This window comes from Artemia sp. Qi Xiang Cuo, chromosome 2, assembly GCF_049724085.1.
Source record: "Artemia sp. Qi Xiang Cuo chromosome 2, ASM4972408v1, whole genome shotgun sequence".
Taxonomy (NCBI): Eukaryota; Metazoa; Arthropoda; class Branchiopoda; order Anostraca; family Artemiidae; genus Artemia; species Artemia sp. Qi Xiang Cuo.
The window spans coordinates 43,369,349-43,383,952 of record NC_142795.1 but is presented as its reverse complement, the minus strand read 5'-3'; the positions used below and the strand labels follow the sequence as shown (position 1 = coordinate 43,383,952).

The 14,604-nt window shown below is 36.3% G+C and overlaps 1 protein-coding gene across 1 annotated transcript in view; it reads left to right on the top strand.

Moving 5' to 3' along the window:
• The window catches only part of LOC148955256 (E3 ubiquitin-protein ligase SHPRH), a 95,213-nt gene that overhangs the window by 59,682 nt on the left and 20,927 nt on the right, over window positions 1–14,604 (top strand). The window contains exons 11-13 of the mRNA XM_089101216.1: window positions 803–982; window positions 4,341–4,519; window positions 9,671–9,771. Of these exons, the coding sequence (XP_088957342.1) occupies window positions 803–982; window positions 4,341–4,519; window positions 9,671–9,771 (460 nt within the window). The remainder of the gene's footprint in view (window positions 1–802; window positions 983–4,340; window positions 4,520–9,670; window positions 9,772–14,604) is intronic.

Below are 14,604 nucleotides of genomic sequence, written 5' to 3'. Positions count from 1 at the left end.
GTTCATGTTTAATTATTTTGAGTCCTTCTTTAACAAATATGTTATCAATTTTTTGGAGGAAAAAATATTCTTCTTGGGATGTACTAGTGGTTGGCAAACTTAATCGCCAAAGAGGCAACATGAATAATACAAAGATTATAAATTCTGAGAGCCAGGCTTGGTAAGTATAAACATTCACTATGATTTAAGACCTTCATTAATTTAGGGAATCACCGAATAAAACTTGGTGTCACAATTGTATTATACTCAAAACTCAATGATTGAATTCATACTCAGTCAGAAATCTGAAAGCTTGAAACGGTAATTAAAAGCAGGATATTTTTTATTTGGAAAAAAAGAATTATGTAGCAACATACGAACTGGCCGCTAGTAGCCTCACATACCTGCACATAGTTTTGCTATAGGTTTATTGTTCACGTTTCATTTAGTGATGTATACAAAGTAGGGACTTATTTAGGATTTTGAATCGAGGGAGGTGCCTACCGGAAATTAAAAAGTTTACTAGCATCCAGTGTATTATTGTCACAGTCTCCTATTCTATGAGTATTCGTATTTAAGGTTATTAATAAATTTATTTATTACTATGCTACTACAAAAAAGCTTATATACTAAAATAGAAGAGTCTTAATAGTGAGCCTTTTTGAATGTTATGTTCTGATGCATATATTGGCCCTTGCACCAGTCAGGTTTTTATGCACCCGTCTTAGGATATTGATTTTCAGCTATGCTCTCTCGTGCTCACTTTAATTTACTGATAATTGATTGAAGCAAAGACTTTTAAGTCTTGTTATTATACCCTTAGGTTCAAAGATGTCTCGGGCCTTCAGTTGCTGTTACATTCAAGAATAGAAGAATTGTTGGAGCAAAGGAAGCTATGCTTAAAAGATGTTCGAAGATTACAAATCCTACCCATGAAAGAATTGGCTAGTGGAACTTCCTCGTGCCATTTGAGACCAACACTTAAGAAAGGCAGGAAGAACAAGTTAGTGGTGTTGATTCCTTGTGCTTCTTTTCTTGGCACTGTGTATCTTTATATAGAATGGTAGAAAAGGAATGAGGAGTGTTCTTCAAAGTGTATTTGAAATAATAGTAAAGCCGTATGCTGCCCCCCCCCCCAAAAAAAAAAATTATATTGCTGTCTATGGCCTGCATTACTAATTTATTATCTCATCAGAAAACAACGTCTGTATTTGTGTTATCCTTTCTTTTAAAAAAAATATATTACTAAGAAAGTAATTAATTGAATTGGTTGATCAAGTAAGGAGAAACTGTTGAGTTAATAGCAAAATAGTAACTAATTTAAGCGTGAAATTGGCATTGAATAGCTTCTTAAAACTACGGGTCTTCTGCCATTGATTAATAAAAAAAAATCAAGCGAAGGTACAGAGCGACATTAAAACTTAAAACAAAGGTAAACTATCCTGTACCAGAGAAGGACTACCATCCCCTCAACCTCCTGCTCTTGATACTATGGTTTGACGAGTTCTTTAATGAAAGCATTTAAGAGTACAAAAAATATAGCCAGTTCATATTTACAACTGTTATGTGTCGATCTCCTTTTGAAAGCTTGTTGTTTAAAGCAAAAGCGAGCAAATAACCCATTTCATTACCGGGGCATTGTGAAAAAATAAAAACTGTGAAATTCTTCTTGTGTTAGAGCATTCGTCCTTGAAACATCGAAAAACAAAATAATCTAAAGGCTGAGTTGATCGATAGCCCCCTTGTTTGCAAGATATATTCTGGTCGTTTAGAGTTTTGATGCTCTTCATGGCTTTCATTCGAAAAAGTTTATTTTTAAATGTTTAACTTCCTTTTATTTTTAATACCAAATCTAGGACTGGCATAAGTATATGGGGGGAGGGCTTACCACACCTGGAAGACTCACTCAATATTTCTGTTGAAACATACCTGGTTTCCACCCAAATATCTGACTACTGACAACAGTTGTTCTTTAAATACAGTTTGTTGCTGCGAGCCGTTTGATTGAGGACTCCCTTTTGTTTACATTCAAGCTTAATAAGCGTATAATAATATTTCTGTTTAATGATAAACATGCCTGAAAAAGTACATTCCTTGAAATATTTTGAAAGGGAGAGGATTCGGAAAATAAAAAATAAATTTTAGGGTCGTCATTTTTACGTTTTCAAAGGAAACTCTTATATCAGCTCTTTTTATAAGAGAATTGAGAGGCTGTATAGATATTTTTTACTATTATTTTGATTGGATTGTAATTACTTGTACTTTTAGTAGGACTCAAGCATCTCATCTCTCCCTCGCGTCCAGTAGCTTCATCATTGTGGTAAGCCAAGAGTCTCGGTCGTTTGTGATTGCCTCAATCAATTCGAGCCAGGACTTATCCTATCTTCGTCCATACTTCTTGAAGCCATCGAGTGGGCCTAGGTCTGCCTTGATGCAGGTGAGCCACGTTTTCTTCTGTCCTCCATATCGCTTTTTCCATCCCGGAAGAGGCGTGCATCTGAGGGCTTTATTGACGTCGGTGTACTGTGGGCCGCGAAGTGCATGGCCGAACCATCGGAGTCTTCGTTGTTTGACTATAGTGGCCAAACCATAAGGTTGATGGCAAATTTTGCGGAGTTCATCATTGCTGACTCGATCACAGAGCTTGATGCCAATGATTCTCCTTAGACATGAATGGTCGAATGGGTTAAGGGCTTGTATGTTGGACTCTTTCAGAGCCCGTGTCTCACAGCCGTATAATAGGACAGACTGAATGAGGGCCTGGTATATCCTTATTCTTTTTGTCAAAAGGACTTTTTTTCTGGTTCCATAGAAAGTGGTTTAGCTGGGTAAAAACTCCAGTTGCTGAAGCAATTCTTGACTGAATTTTTTATGTACATCCTCATATTGGATCTACCAGAGAGCCTAGGTACTTGAACTCAGGTATCTCGTCTATGGGTGACACTTCTAGTAAGATTGGTGGGTCTTGAGATGAAATACTAGACACCATGACTTTTGTCTTCGAGGAGCCTATCTTCAGGCCTGCCAGAGAGGATTCTTCAGCTACTTTTGATAGCACAGATTGGGATCCTAAACGAGATTCAGCTAATATCCTAATATTGTCGGTGTAGTCCAGATCGGTAATCACAAAATTGCCATTTACTTCAATGCCTGAGAAGGTGGCCGTTGCTCTGGTCTTATTGCAGTCGATTACGAAATTAAGTAAGACGGGAGACAATATACATCCTTTTCAGGCCACAAAATCTATTTGGAACATCGAGGAGAGCTCCCCACAGATCTGTATTTGGGCTCGCGCACGCTGGTAGTATTCTTGAATAAGTCTGACTGTCTTGTCTGGTACTCCATCCTCCGGCATTGCCTTCTAGATTCCATCCCTTAGAACAGACTCAAAAGCTGTTATAAAATCTATGAATAGAGACACTGTTGGTTTCTGGTGTTTTGCCCTGTGGTCAAGGATTTATCTTAAAACGAATAGCTGGTCGATTGTTCCCATGCCTGGGCGGAATCCCGCTTGATTGGGCCTTGTCTTCACGTTGCACTGGACACAAGCGATTATGTAGCACTTTTGTGAATATTTTAGCAGCAATTAAGATGAGGGAGATCTCACGATAATTGCTGCGTTTTTTTCTTTAGCCCTTTTTTGAAGACCGGAAGGATGATAGAGTCTCCCCAATCCTGTGGAACCATCTCTTCTTCCCATATACGACAGGTGAGTTTATGGAGCCTCCTGGCAAGTGTTGTGCCTCCATACTTGTAAATTTCAGCCGGGATAGCATCGAAACCGGAGGCTTTATTACTTTTCAGGCAACTGATCGCTTGTCGAACTACATCTAACGTGGGGAGCCACGTTCACGTCTGGTTCGATTGCCTGTATAAGGATTTTTAGTCAATGATATTTTGGCCAAAATTGTTGTTCTATGCCACGAAATGGAAGAAAAAGACATTCTCCTACTACACGGTCTCTTTTGAAATTCAATAGGGGCTGTGCCTCCATACTTGTAAATTTCACCCGGGATAGCATCGAAACCGGAGGCTTTATTACTTTTCAGGCATCTGATCGCTTGTCGAACTTCATCTAACGTGGGGAGCCACGTTCACGTCTGGTTCGATTGCCTGTATAAGGATTTTTAGTCAATGATATTTTGGCCAAAATTGTTGTTCTATGCCACGAAATGGAAGAAAAAGACATTCTCCTACTACACGGTCTCTTTTGAAATTCAATAGGGGCGCCAATACTTTCAATCGCTAATAGAGTTTTTCGCTGGAAACGAAAATTTTATGCCACTTGTATTTTTATGGTTTTTCAGAAGATAGACACCATATGGTTCTAAGATTTTTTTTCATGTTCCTTTTATTTCCAGATGTGATCTTTGTGTTGCACACGAAAAGCTTTTAGATTTGGAGTCGCTGTTTTTTCGAATGGATGCTCAAAAGGATCAAGAAAATGAAGAGGATGCCGAAGAAGAAGTGGTTGAAGGTGTTATCGAGGGTCTTAGAAAAGGAACCTGGCACGACTCGGAGACCCTTGTTATGGTTAAAGGTATTTTATGCATCAGAGTTTTTTTTTCCATTTCAATAACTAATAAATAACAAGAAGTTTTGAAACTTTTGGTTTTCTAATCTCTCATCGTGCTGTTGCAGCTATGACCCCAACAAAAGGTGAGGAGACGGGGGGGAGGGGGCTCACATACCGTATTATAGGAACCAGTGCCCAGAAGAAGCCCATGATCAATTTGCAAATAGAGAAAAATTATTTTTATTTGAGATATATAAAAATTCATAATAAGCCCTCTTTCCTTCACTTTGTTTAAAATTGTCAACTCTTTGGTTTCTTCGAATCAGTTTTTTATCTTCAATCAACTCTAAAAAATGAGTAAAATTTTGTATTTTTATTTTTGTAACTGTATTTTGTAAAGTCATAGTCCATGGAGCAGTGTTGACTTAGTACTGAGCCATGGGTCTATCATATATTACTTTTTTCGACATATTGCATAGAGCGAACGACTGGTCATGGGTGGATTGGAAATTGAAGACTAAGAATAAAACGCGACTGAAAGACAACAAGTCCTTCTCTTTAGCTTTTTGTTCCCTAGTACGCCCATATTCCCAAGTGATATCTAATGAAAACAATGTGATATGCATCTTGCTAAGAATGGTCAAAAAGCACGAACAAATTTGCCTCCAGAAGGATTAGGCTCACGCAGCCCCATGATTCATGATAACCTATCCAAATCTGTAATGCCTAATTAGGGGGGTTGAGCCTGTAATTTCTTCCGACGCCCTCCCCCTACAACCGCATACGTTTTAGTAGAAAAGAAGGCATGTTGCTCCCAGCTTAAACATGAAATATTGACGTTTCTAAATTTTTTGCAAAAACGAGCCAAGTCTAAGCTGCTGGCTAGATGCTGACTTGTCTAAAACGAGATAAGTTATGGTTCTGTCAAAAACGAGCTAATTAATGAACGAATTGGTTCTGCCTCTGACGAAAATTAGTTATGTTCCAAGCTGTGGAGTGACTCAGTGCAGAGAAGAGCTCAAATGCGACTCAAGGCAAATAAGCGAAGTCCAAACTTAGAAATTCAGGTGACGAGGTGTACAAACAAGTTTATCTCTGACTGGGTGATAAAAGGAGCTAAGCTCTGCCATTGTGCAAACATTAGATGTTAAGAAGCCTCGAGATACGAGAGTTTTAAGGAGCCCGGAAATTGAATTAAAACTATTTGTCCGTGATGAGTTTGAAACTTACACCAGTAAGTCTTTGGGCCAAGAAGAACCTAATATGCTAAAAAAAAAAAAAAATTCTGGACCCGAAAAAAGTCAAATATACTTTTTCATCTGATAGCGTCAAAACTTACATTATTGCGTCCTTGGACCAAGAAGGCCCGAATGCAGAAGAAAAACAGATGAAAACAACAAACAATAGTTCTTCCGAAAACAGGGCCTGACAAAGGTCAGTAAACTATTTTTCGAGCGGATCAAAACTTAAAACTGTAACCTCTTGGGCCAATGGAACTCTAAATAACATGCAAAATAATTTTAGTTTGGAGGTAGGGATCTTCCAAAGGTAGGGCTCCAAATAGGCCAATTTTTTCCAACCGCTTCGGAACATGTATTCTTAAGTTCTTGGACCATGGGAACCCCAAGGTAAAAGACAATTGAAAAGAAAATTCGGCACAGCATAAAATGGGGCTAGGAAAAGGGTCGAATATAGTTTATAGTTGGAGCGCGGGTCTCCTGATGTGGGGCTCGAAAATTGTGCTAATAATCTTTTCCCGATACGTGGTGAAACTTTCAAGAATCATTGCCTGGGCTAAGAGAACCAAGCATTATTGTTTGGAAGGGAGAGATGGTAGGGGTTCGATAATGGGCCAAGAAAATTTTTGTCCTTAATCAGTTTGAAACTTACAAAATCTTTTTTTTTTTTTAAAAGATTGACATTTAAAGCCGTAATTTATACATACGGTCTATCCCTCCGGAAATCCGAATACTTTATATTTCCTTCGTTCCAGGAGTTAAGTAAGCCAGTCGCGTCTAGAATGTATTTAATTTTATAAGGCTAGGACATTTTTCCACCTCTTCAGAAGACCCCATCTTGCAGCTTGTTTTGCAAGTTGTTATTCCCTTTTGTGTGAAGCTTTAGCATAAAATTTGAAACTTTCAGCTTTCTATTTATATCACGAGAAATTAGCTGTGGATCACCTACTAGAGGGAAATGTAATGTGAAAACCATAGACATTTCGTGTGAATTTTGTTGAATTGCTTCTAAATTTTCTAATGAATGCCTGAAATGTTGTCTGCTACCTTACTGGACGTGGGAACCGGGTTGATAGAAAATGACTTGACTTGGAAAATATCTTTTAGATATGAAACAATAGTTTGTTTTTCAAAATAGGGTTACACTAGAATAAACCAATTGCTGATGATCATGACACTAAAAACAGCTGAACTTTTTGATTGGATAGCTGCATGTGACAAATTCTGCTATACTCTGTAAAGATCTATTGCGCATCAAGTATAACTAAGTACGTTTCTAGTGATATTAGAAGATGACTTAAATTGGGTTCAATTAAGTGTGCTGTAATGTGACAAATTCTGCTATACTATGAAAAGATCTATTGCGCATCAAGTATAACTAAGTACGTATCTAGTGATATTAGAAGATGACTTAAATTGGGTTCAATTAAGTGTGCTGTGATGTGACAAATTCTGCTATACTATGAAAAGATCTATTGCGCATCAAGTATAACTAAGTACGTATCTAGTGATATTAGAAGATGACTTAAATTGGGTTCAATTAAGTGAGCTGAAATGTGACAAATTCTGCTATACTATGAAAAGATCTATGGCGCATCAAGTATAACTAAGTACGTATCTAGTGATATTAGAAGATGACTTAAATTGGGTTCAATTAAGTGTGCTGTAATGTGACAAATTCTGCTATACTCGAAAAGATATTGCGCATCAAGTATAACTAAGTACGCATCTAGTGATATTAGAAGATGACTTAAATTGGGGTCAATTAAGTGTGCTATAATGTGACAAATTCTGCTATACTATGAAAAGATCTATTGCGCATCAAGAATAACTAAGTACGTATCTAGTGATATTAGAAGATGATTTAAATTGGGTTCAATTAAGTGTGCTGTAATGTGACAAATTCTGCTATACTATGAAAAGATTTATTGCGCATCAAGTATAACTATGTACGTATCTAGTGATATTAGAAGATGACTTAAATTGGGTTCAATTAAGTGTGCTGTAATGTGGCAAATTCTGCTATTCTATGAAAAGATCTATTGCGCATCAAGTATAACTAAGTACGTATCTAGTAATATTAGAAGATGACTTAAATTGGGTTCAATTAAGTGTGCTGTAATGTGACAAATGCTTCTATACTATGAAATGATCTATTGCGCATCAAGTATAACTAAGTACGTATCTAGTGATATTAGAAGATGACTTAAATTGGGTTCAAATAAGTGTGCTGTAATGTGACAAATTCTGCTATACTATGAAAAAATCTATTGCGCAACAAGTATAACTAAGTACGTTTCTAGTGATATTAGAAGATGACTTAAATTGGGTTCAATTAAGTGTGCTGTAATGTGACAAATTCTGCTATACTATGAAAAGATCTATTGCGCATCAAGTATAACTAAGTACGTATCTAGTGATATTAGAAGATGACTTAAATTGGGTTCAATTAAGTGTGCTGTAATGTGACAAATTTTGCTATACTATGAAAAGATCTATTGCGGATCAAGTATAACTAAGTACGTATCTAGTGATATTAGAAGATGACTTAAATTGGGTTCAATTAAGTGTGCTGTGATGTGACAAATTCTGCTATACTATGAAAAGATCTATTGCGCATCAAGTATAACTAAGTACGTTTCTAGTGATATTAGAAGATGACTGAAATTGGGTTCAATTAAGTGTGCTGTGATGTGACAATTTCTGCTATACTATGAAAAGATCTATTGCCCATCAAGTATAACTAAGTACGTGTCTAGTGATATTAGAAGATGACTTGAATTGGGTTCAATTAAGTGTGCTGTAATGTGACAAATTCTGCTATACTATGAAAAGATCTATTGCGCATCAAGTATAACTAAGTACGTATCTAGTGATATTACAAGATGACTTAAATTGGGTTGAATTAAGAGTGCTGTAATGTGACAAATTCTGCTATAATATGAAAAGATCTATTGCGCATCAAGTATAACTGAGTACGTATCTAGTGATATTAGAAGATGACTTAAACTGGGTTCAATTAAGTGTGCTGTAATGTGACAAGTTCTGCTATACTATGAAAAGATCTATTGCGCATCAAGTATAACTAAGTACGTATCTAGTGATATAAGAAGATGACTTAAATTGGGTTCAATTAAGTGTGCTGTAATGTGACAAATTCTGCTATAATATGAAAAGATCTATTGCGCATCAAGTATAACTGAGTACGTATCTAGTGATATTAGAAGATGACTTAAACTGGGTTCAATTAAGTGTGCTGTAATGTGACAAGTTCTGCTATACTCTGAAAAGATCTATTGCGCATCAAATATAAGTAAGTACGTATCTAGTGATATTAGGAAGTTACTTAAATTGGGTTCAATTAAGTGTGCTGTAATGTGACAAATTCTGCTATACTATGAAAAGATCTATTGCGCATCAAGTATAACTAAGTACGTATCTAGTGATATTAGAAGATGACTTAAATTGGGTTCAATGAAGTGTGCTGTAATGTACAAATTTTGCTATACTATAAAAAGATCTATTGCGCATCAATTATAACTAAGTACGTATCTAGTGATAGAAGATGACTTAAATTGGGTTCAATTAAGTGTGCTGTAATGTGACAAGTTCAGTTATGCTTTGAAAAGATTTAACTAAGTATATATCTACTTAGCATAACTAAGTACGTTTCTAATAATATTATAAGGTAACTTATATTATGTTCAATTAAGTGTGCTCTATTGATAGTTTTAAATTTAAAAATTTGTCAGCTTGATTGTATATTTCATTGTAACCTCTTGATAATTATATAGAATGATTATATAACGTTTTGTTTCTCTTATGCGTTATATCTTTGCCAGTCTAAAGAATTGTGTCAACATGTTTCTGTGTTCCGTTTTTCTTACTTCTTCGCATGTGCATGTCTATGAATTATAAACTTGCTGCTCTTTTTTAGCATTAGCCGGATTTTTGAAGAAGAAACGAGCCCCTGAATTTCTCGTCGAAGCATCGCATAATTTTGCCAAAGCATTGGATTTGTGCAGGAAAGAGTTTCTCGTATGTTTAGATTTTTTTTTACTCTATGGCCCATATCATATTTTTGTTTCTGAAGGTTAATATTTTAAGAATCAATGGAAAGAGCATAATAATATGATATATTCTACATCCTAAAGTGTGTACTTACCTTCAGTAGTGCTCCTTGACGAAATTTAAGGCTTGGGCTCTCACTAAAATCGGGTCTTCGGTACCCGGGCCGGCACTCCTTAGGATGTGTAACTTGTCTATATGGTTAGTTTTTACTAATGGTCAGGTATTAATTAATCTAAAGACAAAAATGAATCTTTATATACACCACGAAATGACTTATGAATATATGGTCGGTGAATTTTATCTTTGGGCTTTAAAGTACTTATAACAGGGCTGCCACAAGGTCCCTAAAACTGGAGAAGGCCCCTAAAAGTCCTTGAAACAGCTCCCAATTCCCTAAAGTCTCTTTTTGCAAGGTTAAGCTATGTCAATGCTTTAGCTATAAAATATTTTTAGTGTATTAGTGACCATTAGTATTGTGAATACTACAGGATAGTTTCAAGGCTACAGTATAATGATAAACAGAGTAATTTGATATGTTTTGCCTGTTGAGTCACTTAAGCTGCCGCGCCTTTTTCTATACATTTTTTTTCGCTAAATGTTCCCGGAGATTTGACATTTTTTCACCGCTCGCTCTTAATCGACTAATAAATTCACCAAAATAGCTATAATAACTTCGAACCTTGCCTACCTAATCCTTATGTTATTGTTGCAGTGGTAGCTGCGACGCATTAAAGAATAATCCTCGGACCACAGTAACCGAAAATTAAAAAAAAGTCGTCAAAAAAAATTCATGCTAAAAAATACTCAAATAAAAGAAATCCAGGAGTGGTATCTGCTATTCACTTTCAACTCAACATTAATTTGTCGTTTCGAATTTGTTATTTCGAAATTAAAAAAAATAAAAGCGACTGTAACCTTTCAAAAGGGGCCTCAGATCCAAAAGTAAACTACTGAAATTACCAAGTTCGAAAACCCTTCATTAGAGGTTTGTAGCCCCTTTTCCAAATCCATAAAAATGACAACATCGCAACGTCTCCATTTTTTACCCCATACCCTTAGGTAGTATTAGATTGCTATACTTACGTTATACCTCATGACATATTGCTCTGGGCTTAGACTACGAAGCTTGAGGTTTTGAGTTGAAGTCTCGTGCTCAAACTTTTTGTGCAAATGGCGTCAAAGTAGGTGGGACATAGGCTGGCTACTTTCCTCAGCAGTTAAGCAGTTAAGTACTCTCCCCGTCATTAGTCAATACAACAATTGTGACATAAGAATGTCATTTCAAGCTACAAAGTTGTCTTGAGAACCAGAGAGAGCAGGAAAAAAAAGAGTAAAGAAGAACGATGTAAGCTTGCAGAAAAAAACAGAAAAAGAGAAAAATACGTGGTATATTTTTTTCCAGCAAAGAATAGAGGTAATTTAAAGGCCATTAAAAGAAAAAAATAAGCCGCTTGGGTACTTGTCTAGAATCCAGTAAACACGCGAGAATTGTATTGCGAAGATCAGATAGGCATTAACCGAAAATTCATATGAGACGCTGTATAAACAAAGGGTTTCTCCCTCCGGGAACTATATTTGAACTTTAGTTTTTTGGGGTTTAGGGGGATTAAAAGGTGCCTAGGTTGGGTTAGGTTAGGTTACGTATTTAATATATGATATGCTTAACCCCCCCCCCCCCTAATGTACAAATATATAGCTCAAATTTGTTTCTGAACACTTATATTTTCATCCTATTTGGTTTTATTTCATTAGCATTAACGAAACTTCACTTATCGCGTGTCTACTGGATTCTAGACAAGTACCGCCGCTTAGTACAAGGAGCAAGCTACTGACAAGATTCTGAAGAAGCCAGAAATTGGCTTAAAATGGTATTGATAAGAAATACCTGATCGAAATTCTGCTCGCGCAAACCATGTTGGATAGGTTACTTTTGTTGCACACCCAACAGAAAAAAGAATCAGCAGCTGTTTAAAATACTCAGGTACTTGTGGCTGTAGAACCCTTGCCGTCCCTCAAAATTTAAAAATACAGCAATACTGCATCTTATTTTACTTTACAGTATCCAGGTGTTTTAGAGTTAGCATTGTGCCTTCAAACCCCAAGGCCAGGGCACTGATTATCGAAATTCCTCATTTTGAAGTGAATTCCTCATAGATAAATTACATCGGAAAGGCAGGAACGTTATATCATGTCCAATCAGGACTCTATTATGTTTCTTTGTGGTTACGTGCAAAAATAAAGGCAATCGTTGATAACTGCACTTTTGAAGGTATAAAGGAAGCACAGCCAAAGCCAGAAAATAACAGCAAACAAACAAATGATTTTGAAATGTTGCGGTCTTGTGACGATTTTCGACGATTAATCAAAGTAGTTACTTGTGTATTTTTTGAATCTTTGTACCTTCATAGTTGAAAAGCAAGAAAAAAAGAAGCCTGAAAAGATCCATATTGAAATTCATGGGGTCGGATCATCTTGATATTATTCATGCCTTTCGAGAAGATGATGACCTCAACATTGTCGACCCTTCTGCTTTCAGATTTATGAGAGATCGGTTGAAGTATCGAATATAATGTTGATTGTTTCATTGATATGGTTAACAACAGCTGGACCAGGTCCCTATTGGGCCTTTTTTGGTGTCAGGAAGGTCCCTAAAGGTCTCTTTTTCTGAAAAAAAGTCTCGAGTCCCTATTTTTGACTCCTGGGATTTGTGGCAGCCCTCTTATAGTAGCGGTTTATAGGTCACCATCCGGTAGGCTGGAAGATTTTTTTTTTTTTACACCAGAGGATCTGCTTCATAAGCTTAATCAGCGAGATAGTATAATGTTGATTTTAGCATTGTGTCGCAGTTGCGTTTGTGTTGTAGTTTTGAGTGGGTGATTTTAACCTAGATCAACCATTGGCACGTGGGAATACTAGGGCAAGACAACTTGCCCTAGTATATGTGCCCTAACAAATTGCCCTAGTATTGCCCTAGTATATGTTGATTTTTGGTCATAAAGTGGTGGTGGCTATTCGTACAAGATTTTCAGATTCAATTGCTTCAGTTATTGATAATACAATTTTATATTGACAAATGGTAATGTTAGTTTTGATGCCTAACGAGTGGTATCCAATATAAAGTTTGGACCATTTTGGTAAGATGATATCGACTACGATTTGAATAACAAGTGAGGATAGGCAAAGCCAGTGCAGAACAAAGGAAACAATAGTAGTTATTCGTAATAAAGGGATACAGAAATTTTAGACGAGGCTTGGAATCAAAGATTTTACATTTTTGGAAGACAAAAATGCATTTGCTAATGGGAACTTTGGTTTATGAAATGAAAATTGGGCTATTTGTAAAGCAATAGAATGCGAAAAAGCAACGCGATATACAAGACCAACTAAATTACGGATAAAGAAAGGTCAACTAAAATATTTGGAACAAACACAGTTGCTATATGAATATAATTTTAGAACTGAAGCCTGTAAGATACAGAGTCCTCTAGGAAACTTAATAGTAATTTGAACACAGTATTGATAAAGATATTGATACAAAAAACCGTCAAGGGCTAAACGAAAAGCAGGTTGTCTGCGGTTGGGGTAGGAGGAATTAATAAAAAAAGATTTAAGGGAAATGGGAACTTCGTGGGAGGGCGTAAAGAGGGAGGCATTGAATAGATTGGGATGGAAGATGAGCGTGCGTAGCTGTGTTGGCCTAAGGCGGCTTAGTGCCGCGGTGAGTTGTTAGTATTGGTAGTAGTATTGATAAAAGAATAAACGAAATATTATTTAAAAAATTCAATGAAGCCCAATGTAATCCTAGAAAAGTCGGCGGATAATTCAGTCTGTAACAAAACCTAATCAAGAGAAAGTACTACAAGAAACTATTGATGAAATTGAATCACTAAAAGACCTTGCTAATTAATGTGTGTGCATTTTTGAAAATTGGAGAAGAAATGAAATAAAAAATTAATGCACTCTAGGATGGTAGAACTTTTAAACTTGTCTCCCTGAACCAAGTGATACATCAATTTCTTTTGAGTTAAGAAGTGTTGATGAAATTAGTTATATTGTAAAGAATATGGAAAATATTGCGGCTGGATCAAATTTCATGAGATTGAAAGTTTTGAATTTAGTTTACCATATTTTCTCTAGTCATTTAGTGGGTCTTGTCCGGAGTTTTGGAATGGCGTATATATCAAAGCAAATATTTTTACCAGTACTATCCATTATATCGGGCCGAAGATCTATATCTTATAATGATCTTCCAAATGATTTGCAATTAATGGAGGAAGAGAAAGGTGATTCACTAAAAGATTTTTGTCTAAGTACCGAAGGTGAGTGAAGAATGGTACGAACGTTTTGACTGCGTGTGATTGTGAATTTTCAGGCTTCTTTACTTTATTATCGGGATAGGCGTCTGATTTCTTTTTAAACTTATTATCGATTGCTAGGATACTGCTTATTTCGTGGGTTTAGGGTAAAGGGAAATAAATGTCAAAAGTAGAGACGTAGTGAAGATGTTAAACTAGAATAGGCAAGACCTTGGGTGTTTTTTTTTTTTTCACAGTTGAAAAAGGCTGTAGAAATAGGAAGATAAGTGTGGGAACCAAAAATAGAATACTGGAAGCTGCAGTGATGACAGTGGTCAAGTATGGTTCTAAAATGTGGGTGCTTCTGAAGACAGAGGAGGATTTGTTAGATGTTTTCCAGAGGAAATGTCTACGAATTCTTTTGGGTGCCCGTCTGATTGACCGTATTTAGAGCTGTAAGCTGTACGAAAAGTCTGTTCTATCCTGCTATCTTTGGCTATAATGA